The sequence below is a fragment of the Trachurus japonicus genome, chromosome 6 (genome assembly GCF_045865225.1).
Source record: "Trachurus japonicus isolate A0001 chromosome 6, Traja_1.0".
Lineage (NCBI taxonomy): Eukaryota > Metazoa > Chordata > Actinopteri > Carangiformes > Carangidae > Trachurus > Trachurus japonicus.
The window spans coordinates 16,371,385-16,392,496 of NC_140912.1; the positions used below are offsets into that span (position 1 = coordinate 16,371,385).

At 40.4% G+C, this 21,112-nt stretch overlaps 1 protein-coding gene across 3 annotated transcripts in view; it reads right to left on the reverse strand.

Annotated features, from left to right (window-relative positions):
* Positions 1-21,112, reverse strand: part of grm3 (glutamate receptor, metabotropic 3) — a 39,806-nt gene that overhangs the window by 15,345 nt on the left and 3,349 nt on the right. The window contains exons 2-7 of one of the 3 annotated variants that reach the window (XM_085779370.1): positions 19,552-19,624; positions 13,944-14,003; positions 7,074-7,635; positions 5,803-5,946; positions 2,271-2,540; positions 1,193-1,814 (exon numbers count right to left, since the gene is read on the reverse strand). In XM_085779370.1, coding sequence (XP_085635496.1) covers positions 1,193-1,814; positions 2,271-2,540; positions 5,803-5,946; positions 7,074-7,391 — 1,354 coding nt within the window. In that variant the 5' untranslated portion in view covers positions 7,392-7,635; positions 13,944-14,003; positions 19,552-19,624. Of the gene's footprint in view, positions 1-1,192; positions 1,815-2,270; positions 2,541-5,802; positions 5,947-7,073; positions 7,636-13,943; positions 14,004-19,551; positions 19,664-21,112 lie in introns of all 3 variants that reach the window. The other 2 variants (XM_085779371.1, XM_085779369.1) reach the window with 2 other exon arrangements.

Here is a 21,112-nt window from a genome sequence, read left to right on the forward strand (position 1 = left end):
CCTCTCTCTCATCAACTTATTTCACATCATTTTAAAACTTCACTTACAGGAACTATGTGCACATCGGCGTATCTATTCTATCCCTCTCTGTTTGCATCCTATAAGGGAGTGGTTGGTTATCAACTGTGCCAACTGGAGGCTGTGACTGCAATCGCCTTGACTATATCCTCACTCTCTCTTCCTCTCTCTCTCTTACTAACACTCTTCCTCTCTCTTTCCTTCTTTCTGTCTGCCTCCTCTCAGACTGAAATGCTCCAAGTCCTTTGATTTGTAGCTGAAATGAAGATGGGGAATTTCAAAGAGAATCCTCTTCTTCTGCTGACGCACGCGGTCCCACTCCGGCATTGCCTCAGTACTCCCTTGTTTCTTCCCTCCTTCCCTCCCTATCTCTTTTTCTGTCTTACTCCCTTTTACCTTACCCCAAACTCTCTTTTCTCACTTTAGTCTGCCTGTCAGTCTTATCTGTTCACCCCCCCCCCCCTCCATGTGTGATGCCATCCTTTCGTCCTCCGTGAATCCCTGCTGCTCCCTTTCCCCAGCGTCCTGTGGCAAAGCTGCCGTGTTAGTGCTGTTTGTCTGGCTGTTTTGATGTCTGCTCCTGGTCACGGTTGGTGGAGGAATAAGCACCTCTAAACCTGTGTCAGTCCCCGAGACACAGCAGTTTATTTATAACGCTTCCTTTGTACGCCATCTGTCAGTCAAGCCAATCCTCTGTCTCTTCTCCCCCAATTCTACAGAGACTGACAGACAGACAGGCAGCCTGCTATAGGAGCTATTATAACACACACAATCTCATTAGTGCAAGAGAGAAGAATATGGTTGACGGATTAACCGAGGCTCTCTTTCCTCAAAGCAACTTTGTAGTATCGTATCAATTACGCATGGGTAATAGGTGTCAATGGCAGGCTGGCTCTGACAATACATAGCAATTAAGCGGATTTGTCTCAGTACTTTTTATGTTCTGTGGCTTGGCTGCTTGGCTGCTGTGGAGAAGGACAACATCCCTGTGCTGTTCATGAGAGGACTTTTAACTAGACACAGTGCTCCTCACATTCCTGTCTATTTCTTGTCTATCCTTCTCCCCTTTCTCCTCAACTTCCCTGCCAACGTTCACTTTACTTTCACACTTCTTCCAGACCGAACACCTTATCTAGGACTCTTCACTCTCCTCTCCGTGCTCCGGCTGTCTTACCTGTGAAGCTGACATTAAGGATGTAATCCCTGTAGAGTCTGCGCCCGTCCAAGGCCTTCATGCTGTCACACAGCTTGGTGGTGTTGAAGCACAGGCTCCGTTGCATGTTATGGAGGGCATGAGCCATGGCGTACACCGCATTCACCACGAACATGATCTTTGACTCTGGTTCAAAGTTACTCTTGTCCATTGACAAGTCTTTGTCACACGGTGGGAGGGGAGGTGCCTCTCCCAGTCCGATACCTCCACCTCCTCCTATACCTCCACCGCCTAAGGAGCACTGGAACCGCTGCTCCCAGAATTCCCTGTACCAGGGATTGCGGTGGTTTTTGATCGGGTCCAAGCTGAGGAAGTAACGGTTGAATTCTGGCACAGGATTGGCTGCCAGCTCCAGTGTGATGGCTCCTTCAGCAGTGACCTCATTTCCCTTGACAATGCTCTCCTGCGCACCCCAGCCGTCGCTGGCCACCCAGATGAAGGAGGTGTTAAGCCTGGCAGCAGCCGCCAGCAGCTCTCTGGCATCGTCGCTGCGCAGGAAGAGGACGGCCACACGAGCATTCGGCTTCTGTAGGAGCTGACGGATCACGGCCTCATAGGACTTCTTAGCGTTAGAACGCCCCACCTGGACAGAAAGAGGATGCTGAGGTAATCAGAGATGTACTGTAAAGTTTAACGTGCCTTCTCATTCCCAAATAAGTTTAAGGTTTCCATTTGAAACTATTTATCAGTATCATTCAGTCTCACACCAACATGCACCCCCGTAGCAAATGAGATGAAAAATGTGACTGTGAAAGTAACCAGAATGAGTTCTTGGAGATAAGCTTTCATTTTCTGGCTCTCAACTGATAACACCAATGTAATATAAACCCCATTTGTGTGCAAGACAAGATAAGACACAGTGACACTGACAAACTTTTAAAAGCTCACAAATTTTGCGCCCTCTTCATTGTTACTGGTGCAGTTTTAGGGCATAGGTTGGTATGATACTGCAGACTAAAATATTGTCTTTTTGGTGTTTGACTTTGAGCAATGGTTGTTTATATTCATTTTAATTAACTAATCATATTGTATGCCCGACCTTCTCTGAAGTAGCGATACAGATGTTCCGCATGCGTGCCTCTTGCTCGAAGGCCTCTATGCCGGTTTCGCCATAGTCGCCCTCTGACGCCACCGTGGAGACGTATGTCCAGTTGAAGAACCGGAGGATCTCGGCCATGGCTTTGGCCTGGTAGAAGTCAGGAGGCACAGTGCGGGCAAAGTAATCATAGCGGGTTTTATCGCTGAGCTTCGCACTTGTCGACGCGTAGCTTATCTGAGGGATCTGGAAGAGCCTGAGTAGATTGGCCACCTACAGCGAGAGATACAGAAAAACAATATGCTTACAAAATGAAATGATCACAACTTTGAATCACAACTAATGAATCATAGAAACATAATTTTCATTGACAGATTTATATGTGCCTTCTTTTGTTTCTATATGGAATGGAAATATTTTTCTAATGATTTTGTTTTAGAATAAACACTTTTAGTATTATTATCAACATGACAAAAAGAGACCTACTCTTTAGTTAGAGACACTAACTCTGCATAAGATCTTGAATTTGTCATTTTGACTTCATGAGTGTGATTCGAACTGAGAGATATTAGCAGCAAAGCCATTTACTTAACAGTTCCTTTAATGAGGCACCTGCAAGTGAAAGGGAAGGATGTGGGAAACTGGGTGACACTCATTAGGTGCTACAAACTAAGGATAACAAAATCTCTGTATGGTAAAAAAAAAAAAACATCATTCCATAAGAACCACACTGAAATGACCAGAATTAACCTGTTAACCTGTTAACACTGAATTGCTTGAAAGGTGAAACTACTGTATCAGGTTCAGGTTACTTTATTGCCCCTGCAGTCAGATTTGTTTTGCAGTGTTTTGGAACATAATACACAAAACACAAAACACAAAACACAATGAAATGGAACACAAAACCAACACATACGAGCTGACAATAAACATGATGATAAAAGTGATAAAAGTGGTCAAGGCTCCACCAATCAGGACATAAAAGAGAGAGAAGGGTCATATCTAGATCAGTATCTACACCATGTTAAGATTCACATCTTTTAATTGATGAGAGAAGTATTTGATCAATATTGGAGATTTAGCTAAATTAAGTTGTGAATTAAATGTAAGGATGATCATACAATCTCTGCAATTGCTGAACACATAATGGATGATTAAAACAAATAAAACAAATAGTCTTTTCTAGACTAGTCTGTTTTCTTTCTGTGGTCTGAAAATAAAAATCCAAAAGAATCAAAATGTGATCATTTGCAGAGCAAAAAAATCTTCACTGCTAATGTAAAATATGATCTTCTTAGTCTCTGCATAAGGATTGTCAACAATGAAAATGTGTTTGTTAGCAATGTCAAAACATTTCTATGTTATGAATTGTAATAGAATTGCTCAACAATAACTAAACACATGCTTAGCTGCAAGGTCAGTGTTTTTCCACTTCAACATCTGGCTTGTAATAGAGAGCAGCTCTTTATGCGTGTGAAGCTCCTCAGTGAAGTAAGCAATCAAAGTTTGATCAGAAATTACTGGCACATTGACAAAAGGCTTGGAAATAGGACCCACAAAAATAACTGGAATGATCCCTTAATAAATGTATTTTCTTTCCAAGAAAAAAATTAGAGCATATTTAGAGGCTTGTTGCTGATAGGAAAGGATTCATGCATAACGCGATTATTTAAAGATAAAAGACAATGTAGCAAGTGTAGGAATATGTGCCTATAGAGAAATACAAGATAACGCACGCACTCGCACTCACACGCACAGCAGTTCAATAAATCACTGACTCATGCATTAGTGATGGACATCATCTGGGGTCTACTGATGTCCATATAATATTCCCTTTTACTGTTGATTGGGGTTTGGTCACGTTCGCTTCATTAGAATTTTAGTCGCAGATGCCAAAACAAACAGTAGAAGTATAATTGCTACACATACTCATGTGCACAAAGACATGTAAACATACACAATCAAACACGCACACGGACGCAAATAAACACAAACTACACAGCCATTCTGTTCTTGCCTCAGTTTAATCCTTTTAGAGCGCGTCACTCTGGGCTTTTGTATGTTTCATTCACAGCTCAGTTGATGAGCTGTTTTGACAACACGTCAGAATCTCATTAGACTAATAATATAAAAGATTAGAAAACACACTCACAGACATATTACTGATGTGCGTGAAGACAGGTCGACACAACCGCAAACACCTGCACTGACACACACACGCACACACTCACACACACACGCTCACATGGGCTGCTTATGGTATTTCAAGCAGGTTTTATGGTTTTAAGATGGCAGTTGACTTAAATGTCAGGGAAGGTCATGCTGCAGAATGTAACCGCATTGCTCCATTACCTGCCACTGAACAATGACCACAGCTAGCTAAGAGGCCTGTCTGTAGGGACACAGGGAGTTTACTCTGTTAGTGAAAGCTGCTCCCTTCCTTTGAGAGTGGGAAGGGAGATGTACTGTAGGAATGGGCTGAATATGAGAGACGAGTAGAGAGAAAAAAAAATGAAAGGGAAGGAGGAAAAAATTGGTGCAGTGGAGGGGTGCTGTGTGTTTTCTGCTTGGAATGCAAGTCACACACACGCATACAGACACACAGAGACACACACACACATGTATGAATGGAGAGGAGGAATGATGCCTGCTATGTAAATGCCTTCAAGGCAGTGGAGTTTAGTTGTGCATGGTTAAACATAAAATAATTCCCTATTACTTCATTTAAAGGCAACAGACAGGCTGGCCAAGTGGAGGGGCATGAAGGAGTAGCTGGATTAGCTTCACTGGCAACGGATCAGAAAGCAGTTCGGGTCTCGCAAACAGCGCTGCCCTCAGAAGAGACAGGTAAAAACAACAGGAACGGCAACAAAGAGCAACAAGAACGAGTTGCAAGAAAACAAAGGATAATTATGTTTGATGAAGGACAAGAAACAGAGCAGATGTGTTAACAATGGCTGCCCCAGGAAGGAGGAGGAGAAGCAGAAGGGGGCTGAGGCCAGCCTACACTGAGCTCTCCCCAAATAGCCGTGAGGGACGCCTCTGAATGCATATAAAGAAGGAGAAAAAAGAAAAGTAGGCAGTGATGAGAAGGGAGAGAGCAACGATTTAAGGGACTGAAAAAAAGAGAAAAACACAAAATGGGAGAGAGAGAAGAAGAGAGGGTGAGAAAGAAAGACAGAGAGACAGTTGCAGAGATTAGGGATTTAAGGACTGATAGGAGGAGGCTTTTGTGCAGTCACAGAGGAGTAAGGGAGAAGGAGGTTTTATGCTAAACTATGCAAATCACCCAGCTCTGTGACAAGTGCTACAAGAGCTGGTGAAACACACACACCAACACACCAATGGAACTTTATTCTAAGAAACAAGTACACACACACACATCACACAGGCACATGCAGTCAGATATACTCGACAGGCTGGCACTTCCATGTCACTGGGAGTCAGCCTTTGCACTCTTGGGTCAGGGAACTTGAGTAGAAAATATGTTTTGTGTGGATATTTCTCTACCTGTGTGCGTGTGTGTGTGTGTTACCTGTATGGAGACACTGCTGAAGGAACCTCCTATGACTCCAGCGATTGCAAGTGGGCTGTCGTCCTGCAGAGCGTAAGATCCGTCTGGACAGATGAACTCTGTGTCATCCACCTTAGTGAGGGAGGCTCTCACAAACTCCAGAGCCTAAACAACACAAGCACACAGATATTCTATAGCAAATGCTGCACCATACTGTGTAGCATGGTCTATACCATCCTATACCATTCAGGCTTTGGATTATGTTCTGTGTAAGGAGTGTGCTTCTTATAGACTGATTGATAGTTGCTTTATTTGTTATGAAGAAGAGTTTCTATCTTTTTGAAGGGACAGTAAAAACCCACAGCTCTACGCTACGGTCTCTTAAACGCTTTCAGTACAGGGTCCAACTTGCAAATTTACTCGTATATATGTATTCCCTGTCTGTGGACAAACAGTCAATGAACCTGCAAACTATTTCAGGAACCCTACTGTCAAGAATCAGGGTTTATACACTCAGTCAAGGAGCTCATTGTATACAATCACTAGATGCATCATCCCTAAGTATCTCAGCAATAAAATACAATCATCTTTTTGAAGATAGAAATCCCTGAGGGGAAAGTAGTCTTTTTTATCATTATTATTTTTATCCGGCTCATTTCTTTCATCCCTAATAGCTTCAATTTCTATTTCTCATCATCATTTGAGGCAAAATCCTTCACGCTGAGTGGATAAAATAGAATTTTGAGGTATATTTACTTTACTTGAATATTATCCTTTAATGAGACCTTATGGTTTTACTTGCTTTAAAATGGAAACATTGCACTTCTTTACTTCTGACACCACAACTTACTTACTCTGCAGAACAACTTTTTAAATATAAAATGTAGCAAGAGCTGAAGCCACCCGGCAGCGCAAGAGAACAAACAGCTAATTAAACAAACTGTATCTGAACTGTGCTGTGTCTAAAAGGTTGTATCAGCATTCACAGGTAAATGCAGATAGGTCTGAGCACCATCCTGGAGAGTAAATGCTCTAAGTGTAATGTATACACATTACAAGCAATTGTTGCAATTTGGTTAAATTATGAACAATATATCTCAGTGATGATTGCATGAGACATATTTGAATCATCTTGTGAAATGAAGGTGACATTTACATAAGATTACACTGTGTGAACAGCAATTTAAGCGGATGGCAGGCAGAAGAAACTTAAGATGAGCAAAGTATCATCTCAGAGTCACCTCTGATTTGGAAACAAACAATGTTTATGTGCAATGCTTATACTCACGCACCTGCTCCAGGGCATAGGTGTCTCTAGAGCAGGTGTCCAGGATGTGGACCCCAAGGGAGACCCCAGGCAGCAAAGTGCTGTCCATATTGATTCTGTCAATAGCGAACAGCATAGCCTCCAGTCTCTGGATCCCTCTGTCCTCATTCACACGGCCACACTCCTCCATCCCAGCACCTTTTTCATGCACGGGGAACAAGCCGCCTAGCACCAGGTCACCCTCGATCCGGATCTCTCGGCGGGACTGAGGTGGGTCTCCGACAGAGAGCAAGACTCCCCGACACATCATGACCAAGACCAGAGCAGGAATGCGGGCCACCATGTTGGGCTCAGGGTTAGGGTAGGATTGTCAAAATGTGAGGAGAGGCTTGGCAGAGAGTGAAGCAGAGGGAGGTGAGGGGCTAAGGGTGAAGGTCAGGGGTGAGGGGTTAAGGGTGAGGCGAACAGCGCGTGCCGGGGTTGAGTCAAGTGGCCGTGGATGCTTGGGTGGGTTTGTGGCCCATGAAACGGTCAGGGAGAGCTGAACTGGACCGCACATGGAGGGGCACACCATGTGGACATCAGCCCTGCTTGGAGAGAGAAGAGGAGGAGAGGATGGATTCATCACTCAGGCAGACGTGTCACAGACAGCACAAAAAAAAAAACTGAAAGCTGTCAGTGGCTGCATGATGAAATACTTTTTAAGTTTTAAAGTATTTCTATAAAGTATAAAGACAGCAAAGTAAACCTTTATTGGAGTTCTGGCACCCTGTTAACAAGGGCTCAAAGTCGTTTCCACTTCACAGCCAAAGCCAGGCCATGACTAAAAGGGATATGGAGCTGTTTGGAGATTGTACCCCACTCTTCTCGAACCTCCCCCCTCCCCCTTATGTCACCCTGTAAACTTTCTTCTTGAAAGTGTCTGAATGTATGTTTGTGTGTGCATGCGCGTGCCTGTGTGTGTGTGTGTATGTGTGTGTGTGTGTGTGTGTGTGTGTGTGTGTGTGTGCGCCCCTGGTTGTATCAGGATTAGCCAGCTTAGATGGCTGGTTGATACATGAGCCCAGCCTTCTCATGCCACAGATCAGAAAAGCTTCTCTAATCTGATCTCTGTTCCAACAATTCTCTGCTCGTCCATGAGTTTATACCCCTAAGTGTGTGTGTGTGTGTGTGTGTGTGTGTGTGTGTGTGTATTATCAGATTTATTGCTCCCCCTCTTGCCTGCATAATTACAGTGTGAGGACTGAATGCATTTTACCATGAAAGAAGCTAACTGACAACAATGAGGCCAACAACAGCTGATGCTGCTTATCATAACTTACAACTCAATTAAAGCTATCACTCTGTGTTTTGACTGTTGGTTCACTAATGTACTCCACCTCCACCACTTTCAGAGACAGTATTATTCCAGCAGACAGCACAGCTAGTGGAACTTATCAAAACAAGTATGCCCCTGGCCATGCTCTGCTTGTTTTTCAAGTAGTCTGCAGATAATTGATGGGAAAGCAGGAAGAGGTGGAGTCGGGATGACTTGTTGGTTGAGCTTTTGATCGTGTTGTGCAGTAGTTAGTCAGTAGTTAGTGATGGTTGGTCAATTATCAAACATTCGTATGGTCATCAAGTACAATGGTGGCATCAAAAGCAAAACTGCCAGCATCGCTATAGACTGTAATCTGTGTTCATTCACCTGCTACTCTCCGTTCAGTAGTGAACAATAATGTAGTTTTCAGACACTTGCGTCATCATTAAAATGACTGATTGCAGATGTATTAAATAGGGAGTGATTTCTGACAATGTGGCTACGGCTAACCTTTGAAACCACTTGACATTTGACTGATCCCAGTTGTTCCCTCAGTGATATTCTCATATCATATAGTTGAACTGGTCCTGGTTTGAGACTCAGAAGTCAGTTATAAAATCCATGGAGTGTCTTTAGAATCAGGCCTTGAAGACTTGAAGGCAAATATGGAATCATCATTGCGACATTTTGAGTACAATACTTTGAATGAATGAATGAATGAATGAATGTATGAATGAATTAATTCATTTTTAACGAATGTGTCTAAAATTGAGAAGAAAAATAAACTACAGTATATAAAAACAAAGTAATAATAAAAAAGCATAATTAAATCATAATATGATTAAGTTCGAAAAAGGAGTGGGAAGAAGTATGTAAAATTCCCACCTCTTTCTACTCATGGTTTATATATCTACAGTATCTATCTACTATATAAATATCCATATACATTATACTACATAATTATCCATATCAATATACTACATAAATATATATCAACATATATGCTACAGCCATAAAAAATATATAAAACATACATAATATACAACATAAATATCCATATTAATAAACATATATACTACATCCATAAAAATATATAAAACATATATATACGTACTACAGAAATATCCATATCAACTTATAATATCCCATATGTTTAGCAATCCCTCATCTTCAATATACCTATTTAGAATTATTTTTTATACCTCTTTTTAAATGTATTTATATTTGTACTTTGCTTTATCTCTTGCTCCAGACTGTTCCACAAAGTCACCCTACAGCTTGATATGCATGCTTTTCATTGTTGTTTTTACTTTATGTTTTTTAAAATTTGGATCTCCCTTTAGATATAGCTTTCTTCTCTTTCTGTGAACATTCCTGAACATTATTTCTTGTACATTATCTGCGCTGTTTTAAATTCAACCAATTCCATACATTTCAATGTGCGTGATTTTATAAATTGCGGGTTTGTGTGTTCTCTGTATCCTGCTTTGTTTATTGCCCTTATTGCTCTTTTCTGAAGTGTGCATATAGTGCTTTTATAGATGTTTCCCCAGACCTCTACACAGTAGGATACGGAAAAAACAAATATGGTAACAACAGTGAAGAATATAGAATATGCAATGATTTAGGATCCAGAATATGACTTATTTTTTGCAAGAATTGCAGTGCATTTTGCCAGCTTTGCCCTTATGTGACTTGCATGAGGTTTAATTTGACAAACTTCATTAATTTTCTTTCTGTGAAGGTTGTGTTTAAGATTAAATGATCTGGCTCCTTAGTCTTTCTGCAAGTACACCAAGAGACTACAGAGCTGAAGCACAGAACAGCTTAAAGTGGCAATTGTAAACTTTCATTCTGTAAACAGCTTTTGCTCAGACAACTTTCTCTGTCAAAGCAGCAAGAGCACCTGGAATTTGTAACCCAATCACTTGAAATGTATTGCACAAACTTTTAAGGTGTAACCAAACTCTGGTTGATTCAGCAACAAATCTGAACTCACCTAAAAAATTTTGTAACTGCAGTATGACAAACTGTTTCTTTTATAACACTGTGTAGTGTATTCAGTTTGCCTTCTCTTTACCGCAATATTCTAGTTAATTGAAGGTACTTTAACACTATTTTTTTTGTTTTATTGAATCCTGCTGTGCCTCTTATTTTCACAAAAGCCATTAAATAGATGGGTGTTGCAAAATAGCATCCGCTATAATTGTAGGCTATTATACTTTTTTTCTCAATCATTTTTATTGTATGTACTGTATATTGCTTCAGTTCCTATCAAATATGACATAAAAAAACAAATAATATCTTATTTACACCTCTTTATTTGCATACAGCCTGCATTATAATAATGGCATTAGATTATTAAGGGCCTTTTCATTTACAGGTGGTTTTATGTAATAAAGAGTTGTCTCTAGTATCTAATAATGCCTCTTTTGTGATCAATCTCTCCTTAATGACCTCAAGGTGAACAAACCAGGTCATTGGTTGAGGGGCTGTTTCTTATAACGGATGTCGAACTGCACAGATGAAACTTGCACCTGGCTAAGAGCCAGTTGGACTGGAGTGTGTTTTTTGTGCATTATACGCTTGAATGTACACTTTCCTTATTCAGATGAGTTACCCAGATATGCTGTGTTAATAGCAGCTGGAATTACCTTATTAAAGTCAGCATATCCCAGTCTCTACTGTATTACTGTTTTGACCTTTCTTTTTCATAAGTTCCATAACTTTTTTTTATTATCTTCAAGAGATAATATATAACCTATTCTCACTCTAGTTTCAGTTTCTTTATGTGTTTATATCTTTTAAACTGTCTCGCTAATGCAAACTCTGCAAAAGCCCTAAGTAGGAAATGGCTTTCTTCTTATAAATTCTCTCATGTCTCCTTGCGCTCTCTTCAGTCCTCAAGAGAGATAAGACAGGAGCTGGAGGTTGACGTTTGACTATAAAGATCACCTAGACCAAAGATCAGGCTTGTAGTGAAATTTTTGTTGATTGCCGGCATCTCCGGCCTAAACCCTCAATCGTGTGTGAAAGAGAGAGAGAGAGAGAGAGATAGAGAGAGTGCGCCTCCCATCTTTGGTGGGCAGGTAGGAGGATGAAAGCTTCTCTTAGATGCAGGCAGCTCAGATTTTTCTGCAGGCGGCTGCCATACCTTTACCACTCTCCTCTGTAACATGACACACACGTACAGACAAACACACACACCCAGACAAACACCCACGCTCGCATACACACACTCAGACGTTCCACCTCACACACATGCACAAACATACACCTCTGCTTCTCTGAGGGGCTGACCTAAAAGCAGAATATTTCTATGTCTTAGCTCCCCTCTCTCTCAACAAAAAGAGCTCTGAATCAGGAGAAATGGGGATATGATAAATGTCTGATAAATTCTTTTATAGGAAGAACTGGAGTGCCAACACACCCTATGTACCACGAGTAAAATTTTTATGATGTCGCCTAATATAGTCCATTAAAGTCACTATTGTCTTCCTTGAATTCACTTCAAGAAATTGTTTTTTGTCAAATTTCCACAGGAGACTACCTGACAGTCATTTGATGGACATACAATCTAACCTTAATAACTGTTTTGGGGTAAGGAAGTTGATGATGTCTATGAAAGATTCATATTTATTCCCTAAGCTGTCAGACATGCTCAATGTGTGTGTGTGTGTGTGTGTGTGTGTGTGTGTGTGTGTTTATGCTTGAAAATAAAATAAAATGATTTCCAGTCATGCTCTGAAATAGCTGGAGGACCTGAAAATGAACTCAAACCTGCGTCATTATTAAGGGCCACTTTGAAAATAAAACAAAGGGGAACTTTGTAATGAGCTCACTTTTGAGGACAGGGCTACAACAAGGTTGGAGATGTATCTGTATCTGTGTGTTTGTGTGTGTGTGTGTGTGTGTGTGTGTGTGTGCGCGCGCGTGCAAGTGCATCCTCATGCATGTGTGTGTTGTGGAATTTAAAGCTGTATATTTATGGAGCAGAGGCCCTAACAACAGTTTTGCTTAGCGCTTTACTCCGACACTGTGTTTTAATGCAATTGGCAGCTCTTGAAGTCAATTTCCCAGAAATGTGCCAAATAACATCTCCCAGCATTTCTCCACTGTTCTCATGGTGTCCACTGAAAATGAATGTTTGCTTCATTATAACCTCTTGGAAAGTGCCCAAACCCAGCTTCCTGTCTCAAGAGCAACTGTGCAAGCAAGGCATACACTATGAAACAGAAAATATTTCACTTTTCTGTTCCTTCTTGCTTGCTTTATTACCAAAAATATTGCAGCGAACAGAATTGTTCTTGAGTTATGAATATACTGAACAAATTTAAAAGATCACAGTATTTATGCATGTTGGGGCCTCATTATTATATATATGCCACTGCTTACATCAGACTGACTGCATTTTTCTCTCTCCTTTCACTGCTTACAGATCATGTCAGCTCATGGTACATGGAAACCAGCATGCTGAGACTTTTCATCTGTCAAGGTAACATTATCATTGCCTGGAAATTTCAGTCTGAAGCATCAAAATTGGTGAGAAGCTCCAGCATCCAAGATTTGAGATTTAGCTTAGAAAAACAGCATCAAATTCACAAAATGTGCAGTCTCAAAATCAAACCCAGACAACCATAGACACTGTAAAAGGATAAAGTGAAATTCAAAAAGCCTCTTGCATTTAAAGGTGTCTGTTTGGCAGGCAACTGCAGTGGTTAGTAGCTTTTCTATCTGTGCTGCATGTTGCCTGCATGTGGTCTGTGTACTGCATATCATGACGTGAGTGAAATGAATCCCAGAATATTCTGGATATGTCAAAAAGTGGCTACTGGAAGTTATTGCAAACGTGAAATATCCATAGTGTAGTATGTAAAGATCTTGATTACCAATAGAAGCACTTTACATGATTTGCAGAAAAAGCAAACACAGTATGTCTTCAAAGGAAATAGTTCAGTATGTTGGGAAATAGGCTTGTTTACTTTTTTGCTGCGAGTTAAATGAGAAGAGTGATAGCACTCTGTATTGATACAGTATAAAGCTGAGGTCTGCCGCCAGTTAGCTTAGCTTTGCACAAAGACTGCAAACAGGGGGAAACAGCTAGCTTGACTTTGTCGGTAACAAAAATGTGCCTGCGACTGAACACGTTATATCTTGTTTTATATTATACAAACAGAACACAAGACAAGTCGTTGGCCTAGTGCTGTGACCTCACTGAGACTTCTTGGAGTCCACCAGAGCAGCAGAGACAACAGGAAGTCACTGCTTAAGGCCATTAAACATTTCAGCACATGAATGTGCACACACAAATGTGTTTTTGCATTTTGTTTGAATGAACTAGAGGCACTGTTGTAGATATTATAACCTCTGGATAATGTTTTTCTAGCTGTACTACTTAGCTAATGTTAACCAAGAGTGGCACTGATCTTCTCTAACTATCGACATAAAGCAAGAAGCCCCTCCCCCTCCCCCCAAAATGGCAAAGTATTCCTTTATTGATTCCTCTTGAAATTTCCGTTACAAAGAACACTTCATTTACATACAGTATTTATTTAATTATCACATTTGCTCATAATAAGGAAGTAAATGTCTTACCTGATTGAAAAAGGATGGGAGCAGATGGCAGCTGGCACATGGCAACATCACCGCAGACACCTATTAAAGAGAGATGGGGTACATAGTGTACATGAGGTGAGTAAACAAGAGCTAGAAAACAACCTGACTGTCAATAGAAGAAGGGGAGAGAGGATCAGATAGAGGAGGAGGCTGACTACTGACCCGTCTCCCTGGTAGCTATGATGCAGTGTAACATCTGACAGACAACCCCATTTCACCTCTGACCCCCGCTCAACTTTGAAGTCAGTGAGTATAGGCTGCACACACTCCTCTTTTTTGCTTCTCATGTTTCCTCCGCTGTTTCCTCCACGGCATCACCTCTGCATCCTATCCCTCTGCCTCGCCTCTCCCACCCTCTCCTTGCTGGTCCCCCACTCTCCCCATTTATTTCCACCTCCACAACCCTCACTCTTCCCCTAACAGGCAGGGCTGCTGTGGATGACACGTATCCAGCTGAGAGCAGCCATGCAGGGTCGATGGACCGCAGTACACTGAGAGGAGAGATAGCCCCACTACACAGCCCTCTGTGTGTGTGTGTGTGTGTGTGTGTTTCTGTGATTTCTCTCATCTGTGTGTCTGTTCATGTGGGTGCTTGTTTATCTGCCTATTGTGCACCTCACAGAAGCACAGCTGCATCAGTGATGTGACTCTCACAGCATGGGGAGACACTGTATGTGCATGTGTATGTGTTCCTTCATTTTATTTATTTTTTTGTTTTTTGTAGCGAAAGAGAGATGGGAGGTGGCCTGTCAGAAGCTTTGCTATTGTCGAACACACCTCTTGCAGATGCTCGCTGTCAGAGATTTATAAGTTAATTCAACCAATTGCTTTGTGTCTTTCTCTTACATTTCACTCTCTACTTTGCAGATCGAAGCCAAATAAGAACAGTGCCACTCATTAGTGCTGAGGGAATTTGAACTTAAGGCACTTTAGTTATGAAAGATAGCATTCAAAATGGGTGAAAAGTGTCCGACTCACATAACAAATCTGTTGCGCGTGCATGTGTATGTGTGTTTAGGCATGGCGTCACAGAATTCTGACAGTCTAACGGGTGCAATGGGCTCCGACCATTAATTATTTACAAAGTGCGTTTTAGGCAGGAAAGACTGATGATCCATAAATAGGACAGAAAGATATAAAAGCAACATATGATTCACATTCTTCTGTCCTTTAATAGCAAACACATAAAAAAAGAAATCAAGTGTAGTTTCAATGGAATCTAAATTTGATTAAATTAAAGCCCCTGGTGACTTCACTGTATAAGTGTATCTGGGATGCTAGCTCTGGAAAATTGTGTGTATCTGTGTCAGGTGACGATGGCAGACTTGGGTTAAATCCCAGTTTATCACCATTTACCAGTCAAAATCAATAATTAGCTACTCTGATCTCAGATGACTATTGACGTTTCATTCACATAGTCAGATAGAAAACAGCCTGTTCCTGCGCATTGATTAGTCACTCCATTTCATGACCTATGTTAAGTTCAAAGGTTAAAGGCTGCATCTTGTTAGAAACATAGAAATGGATTTCCTGGACCTAATAGACAGCTGGAATTGAAAATATTAAACCGGAACAACCATTGATCTTTACTTAACAACATAACAGGAGTTCCAGAGCACAATCCTCATGCTCTTATAAAGAGCAGTAGATAAAGAAGTACAATTATAATAAAAATCGGATTAACCCATACAAGAAGTGGTGAGCTTCAGGGCCACATGGTCTAAACTGCGCTCTCATGTGCAGGGTACTCCAAAGGAATTCTCCTCTATAAAAGCTTTTAACCTTTGAGCACCATCCAGAGTTTACAGTGGGAGTGCTCAGCACTGTGAACTATTTTACAGCGCAGATTTTACTACAGTGAGACCTCCAAAAAGGGTTTGGATCATGAGGGCTATCTCTGAAACAGCTCCAACTGTCAGAAAGCGATAATGTTAGAGTATTTTAGGGGGCAGCTTTTGTGTCCTTACTTTGATAGAGAAAGTGAGAGAGAAGAAAGGTGCCACTTTGGTAAGACCTCAGCCTAAGTGTTACACACCCCACCAGGTGAGCCACTGGGACCCTGTGAATCACACATTGTGGTGAAATTTTAGTCGTCCATCTGACAAAATGCCGAACAACTGCTTGTTCCAGTGTCTCAAATACGTGGATTTACTCTGTTTTATGTCTTTCTAAATTGAATATGTTTACGTTAAGGATCATTGGTCACACAAAATAAGCAATCTGGAGGCATCACTTTGGGGGAGGAACTGTGAATGATTTCTTTTAGAATATTTTTCTTGCATTTCAAAGCCGAAAACATAAAAATTACTGACAGATAAATCTTGAGTATAATAAACAACGTTATTAGTTGAGGCTGGAGATGCATCTGCCATGTCTTCCCATTGAGGTTTGGACAGTTGTGTCTTCATAGTCCTAACTTTACTGTGTTTTTCCTGACTTTGGTGGTCCACAACCCATCTGACATAGCGTGATTAAAAACGACTGTTCAACCTAAAAGCAGACCAGGCTTGAGAAAATGTGAAAGCATTCATCAGATCCGCATTTCATCACCGTGGAGGGCGGCAGGCCTGTCAGAAGGAGAATTACCCCTCTGTGGATGGCATCTATCAACTTAACTGTCATGTAATGACCCTGGGAGTCATCGTGGAGCATCAGTCAACCTCGCCATGGCACAAGCGCTGCTGCATCCTACTTAATTCATGTTCACACCCTGCCAGTCTGTCTTCACTGCAGTCGATACATGAGTTGTACAGAGCGTCACAATGGACAGGTGGAGAGTAATGGAGACTATTGACCACAGTATAACTCAGAAGAATGAATATAATTGGTTTGGACAGAGACACAAGACTTTTAGGTAGAAATAATGTTGGTTGGTTTTAGTCGTTTCAGGCTAGGTGGTCATGTGTGGAAACCAAACGATTTGCTCCCTTCGCATTAGCCCTGGATTTGTCTCATTCATGTGTCATTAAAATCTTATTGTCTCATCATATTTGAGAGTGATTATTCTGCAGCACAAAAGTCAGCGTACTGCGGTGGAACTCCATTTTAGGCATGGTACTATTTGTTTTATGATATTTTCAAAATGGATGTATGGGGTAAGCGTGCAGCGTGGCAGTATCTGTTGTAGCTAAAGAATACTTCTTTTTCTAGGCTATTTGATTAACCTTGAATTGACTGAATCAAGTGAAGCCATACTTTAACAAAACTACTGTTTACTGTTAAACTTCTTAGGAAATGATCAAGATTGACTGTTGTGCTTGTAATTCTTAGTCATTTAAATAGATCATATCCTGATAGATAAGCTTTACCTTATCTGAAAGTGAGACAGAATAAAGTCACTGGTTTACATTTGATAATGATGATGTATTAGCTAATGGAAATTCAAACTTTTTGCAAAAGGCTGTGTACTCTATTACTTATTAATCATCTCACAGTGACATTCACAGCACATTTGTAGCTCCCAAGTGTGAGGCAGATGCCCACACAGCAGAGAGCAGGGAAAAAAACAGTGCAGTTGGATTGAGAGTATCCAGGGTACATAGAGACAGATTGCCAAGGCTGTTGTGTGTTAGTGTGTGTGTGTGTGTGTGTGTGTAATCAGCAAGTGGGTTTAAGTAGTTGGAGAATGCAGCGCATTGTCAAATTGCTTTTAAAATGCATGGGAACTCTGTCATTTTACGTTGTAATTATACTTTCTGTTTATGTGTAACACTTGTTTTACTTTTCTCCCTCTTGATTAGGAACACATGTGGTATGCTGCAATTATTTGTTTTTCTTTTGAATGTGAACGTCAACTGCCGGAAGGATTTATTTCTGTTGGATGTTATTGTTTGTCATGTAATCCCTTGTGTGATGGGTCATTTCAGTGGTTATGATACTAAAAAATAAACAAACCCATTACAGTCATTTAGTATTTCAATTGCAATCGATAAAAACAATTGAACATGTGACACTACTGAACTTTAGGCATTGCTGGAATAAGGATGTTGACCTCTACTCTACTGGTATTGGTGCAATATCCACTGTTTTAGCTGTGTGCCTCAGGAAAAAAGCATTGGGATCAAAAATACACTGAAAGCAATCTAACTGAAGACCCTAACCCCGCATTTGTCGGGTGTAATATAACACATTTATTCACACAAGTCACACCAGAACTCTCCCACATTTGTATAATTCTTTTCCGTTTTGCATATCCACCGGATCATTATCACACTGAGCTGACAAAACGATAAATAATAATTAGCTGTATCAGCTGTTGCATCACATCAGTAACAGCGAACAGCAAACTTCAAGAAATCTGAAGCAGATCGAGGAAGTTGTGAGTTAGCTGAGTCCTGTCACTTTATCGAAAGTAGCCACCGCATGACCAGGAAACCTCCTTTCATGGTCTATCTCTCACATACACACTCACAAACACAAACACGTTGCTTCCCGCCTCAAGCTCATCATTTATTAAAGAGTCTGATCTTTCTCTGAGACACACCATCACAGCTGTACATCCCACTGCCCTTTCACTAGCTCATCCCCTGAGTGCACATGTATATGTGTGTGAATGTCTGTGCATGTAAGGAAGAGGGGGATGCCAGTGAACAGACAGTGGAGTGCTAACACTGTGTGTGTGTGCAGCGACTGTTGTTGCTGACGAGAACCGAGCTGTGGGAAGCAGCAGTGATTTCCAGACTCTTCTCTGTTTCTTCACTGGAGCATAACAGTGTGGGAAACTTGTGGAGTGGAGCAACAGTAGTTTTACAAAAAACTTGAAAAGCCAAACACACGGACTTAAGGTATTCATCTGTATTTTGTAGTGTGTGGAAATCTAAAATGTTAGTCATATTTCATAACTGTGATTTAGAGGATTTTCAACAACTTCAGTGGTTTAATGGGTTGATCTCCACATCTGATATAATGCTGCCCAGCAGGTCAACATGAGGTTAACCACAACAGACCATTCTACATGTCGCTGTGAATGAAAATGTGGAGAGAAATCCTACCAGCAATTTCACCTGTACATAACCTCATCAAACATTTTTCATGTCTCTGTAAAAATATTGGAATCGTGAACTATTTCAGTTACATGCAGATAATAATTATGATCCTTAGCTCAAACTTCAACCCTCTTATGTTTGTATACAAAACCATGGGAGCTGAAGAGAAGCTTTTATAGATTTTTTTTTTGCTCTCAAAGGTTCAAATGATCAATTCAATCATCCATAAAAGGAGGAAATAATAATATAATATAAGACAAACAGTACCTTTTTTGTCTAAAATCTTCGTTGACGTTTATCTTCCCTTTTCCTCAGTTCCTCGGCTTAGTTACTTATAGGTCCCTAAGCATAAGTCACACCAAATCCTGTTTATCTGAATACAGCTTTACAAAGATGCTTAGTTTTTTTTAAATTTATACTAATCAAATCAACAAAATCAAACCCGTAAAGGCAAACAAATCGTTCTTCTTTAGTCCCTGGTACAAGTCCATTTTAGGCTTGTTTCTAAGTTCGTCTTGAAGAATTTTGGTTTTGAGCAAATTACAGTATTTGTTCTTTATTAATTGATTCAGTTTTTTTTAAAGAAATTGTTTTCGACTTACCTCCCTGATTTATTTGTGTGTTACACTCCTCTTGACTCTGCTGAGATTAGATCCCATGTTTCCATCCCCTGATCTTCAGTGTTGGTGAACACATGAAACCAGAAAGAATAGACTGAAAAAGGAGAAATTCATTATTTATTTTCATGCCGTATGCAATATTACCATCCTGAGCATACTAATGTGATGTTAATTTTCTAATGCTTTGTATTTATTATAAAGGATGGTTTATTAAGCGTTAAATCAGTCAAGTTGCTTTCTAATGGATTCAGCACCATGGACAGCAACTTTAAGAAGCTCTTCAACTGTGTTCTTGGAAACGATATTTCTATATGGAAGCACTGTTAGCCTTTAACTGACTCTTACGGTAAAATAGCACACAAGCCACTGGACAAACAGTGTCAGGATCAAAAGTAAACATAAAATCGATCAAATGCTCTTAAAAAGCATTTAAAATATAATGTCACAAATAATTTAATAACAGACTGAACTGTGCAGCAACACTTCACAGTGATAAATTAGTCTTAATTATGTACACACTGTGGTATAAGGATTTATGAATATTCATGTATTCACCAGTATATTAAGACACATTCTGTTCAATGTATAGTACAATACAGATTAAAGCCAGCTAGTGTACAGTGTGAAAAATAGAAACTTTGGCAGACGGCACTGTCCAGCTTTACCAGGATGACTGGGTTGAAGGTTAGACTACAGCAGGTTTGACAGAAACTACTTCTATCAAAAGATGAAAATCTCACACATCGACGTTTTAAGGTGAGAACAATCTCCAATGTCACTTTCAAGGTATTTGATTCAATTTTATTCAATCCAATATATCAAATTCAATATGCTTTGCATTAAGGCTCAAATATCTCTCAATTTGTTACTCTACTGTACTACATCAATACACTGCATCGAATCAACAATGCAAAATGTATTTAAGTTACACTTGAACATGTAACAACATTAACACACTTCATAAAAGATATTGAACAAACTGTCAAAAAAGTGGTATGTAGATTCGAGCACTATACTTCAGAAAATATATCACAGTAAGTCTGGTACATAGTGTCAAACTAGCTTTTATAAATGCACAGGACTACATCTCCAGCCTCTTGATAACCAATGATACCTGTCATGACCGTGCATGAAAGTACATATGTTCTATTAGAAAATATATATAACACATTTCTAACATAATTTGTTTAAGAAAAGTATGCTTCACCGACATAGTTTCATCACAGGCACAGTGCTCTACAGCAGACCACTGAATGGCCACTACACTGACTCACAGGAGCTACAATATGCTCTGTGTATATCATCACCAAAGCCTTGATCAAGAAGTCTATGCTCTACCTGTAACACATCCCAGGATGGTCTCTCCTCAGATCAGAATGTGCAAAACTAAATCTCTACCTGTGGCCACATGCAAAAAAAAAAGAAAGAAAAAAAGTGGCAAAATAGGCAGAGGCACACTCATCTACTATTAACTACCCTGAGCAAAATCTTTTGAAATATGAAACAGACACCCCATGTAAGCATGAAAGGTTTCTGTAAAAGG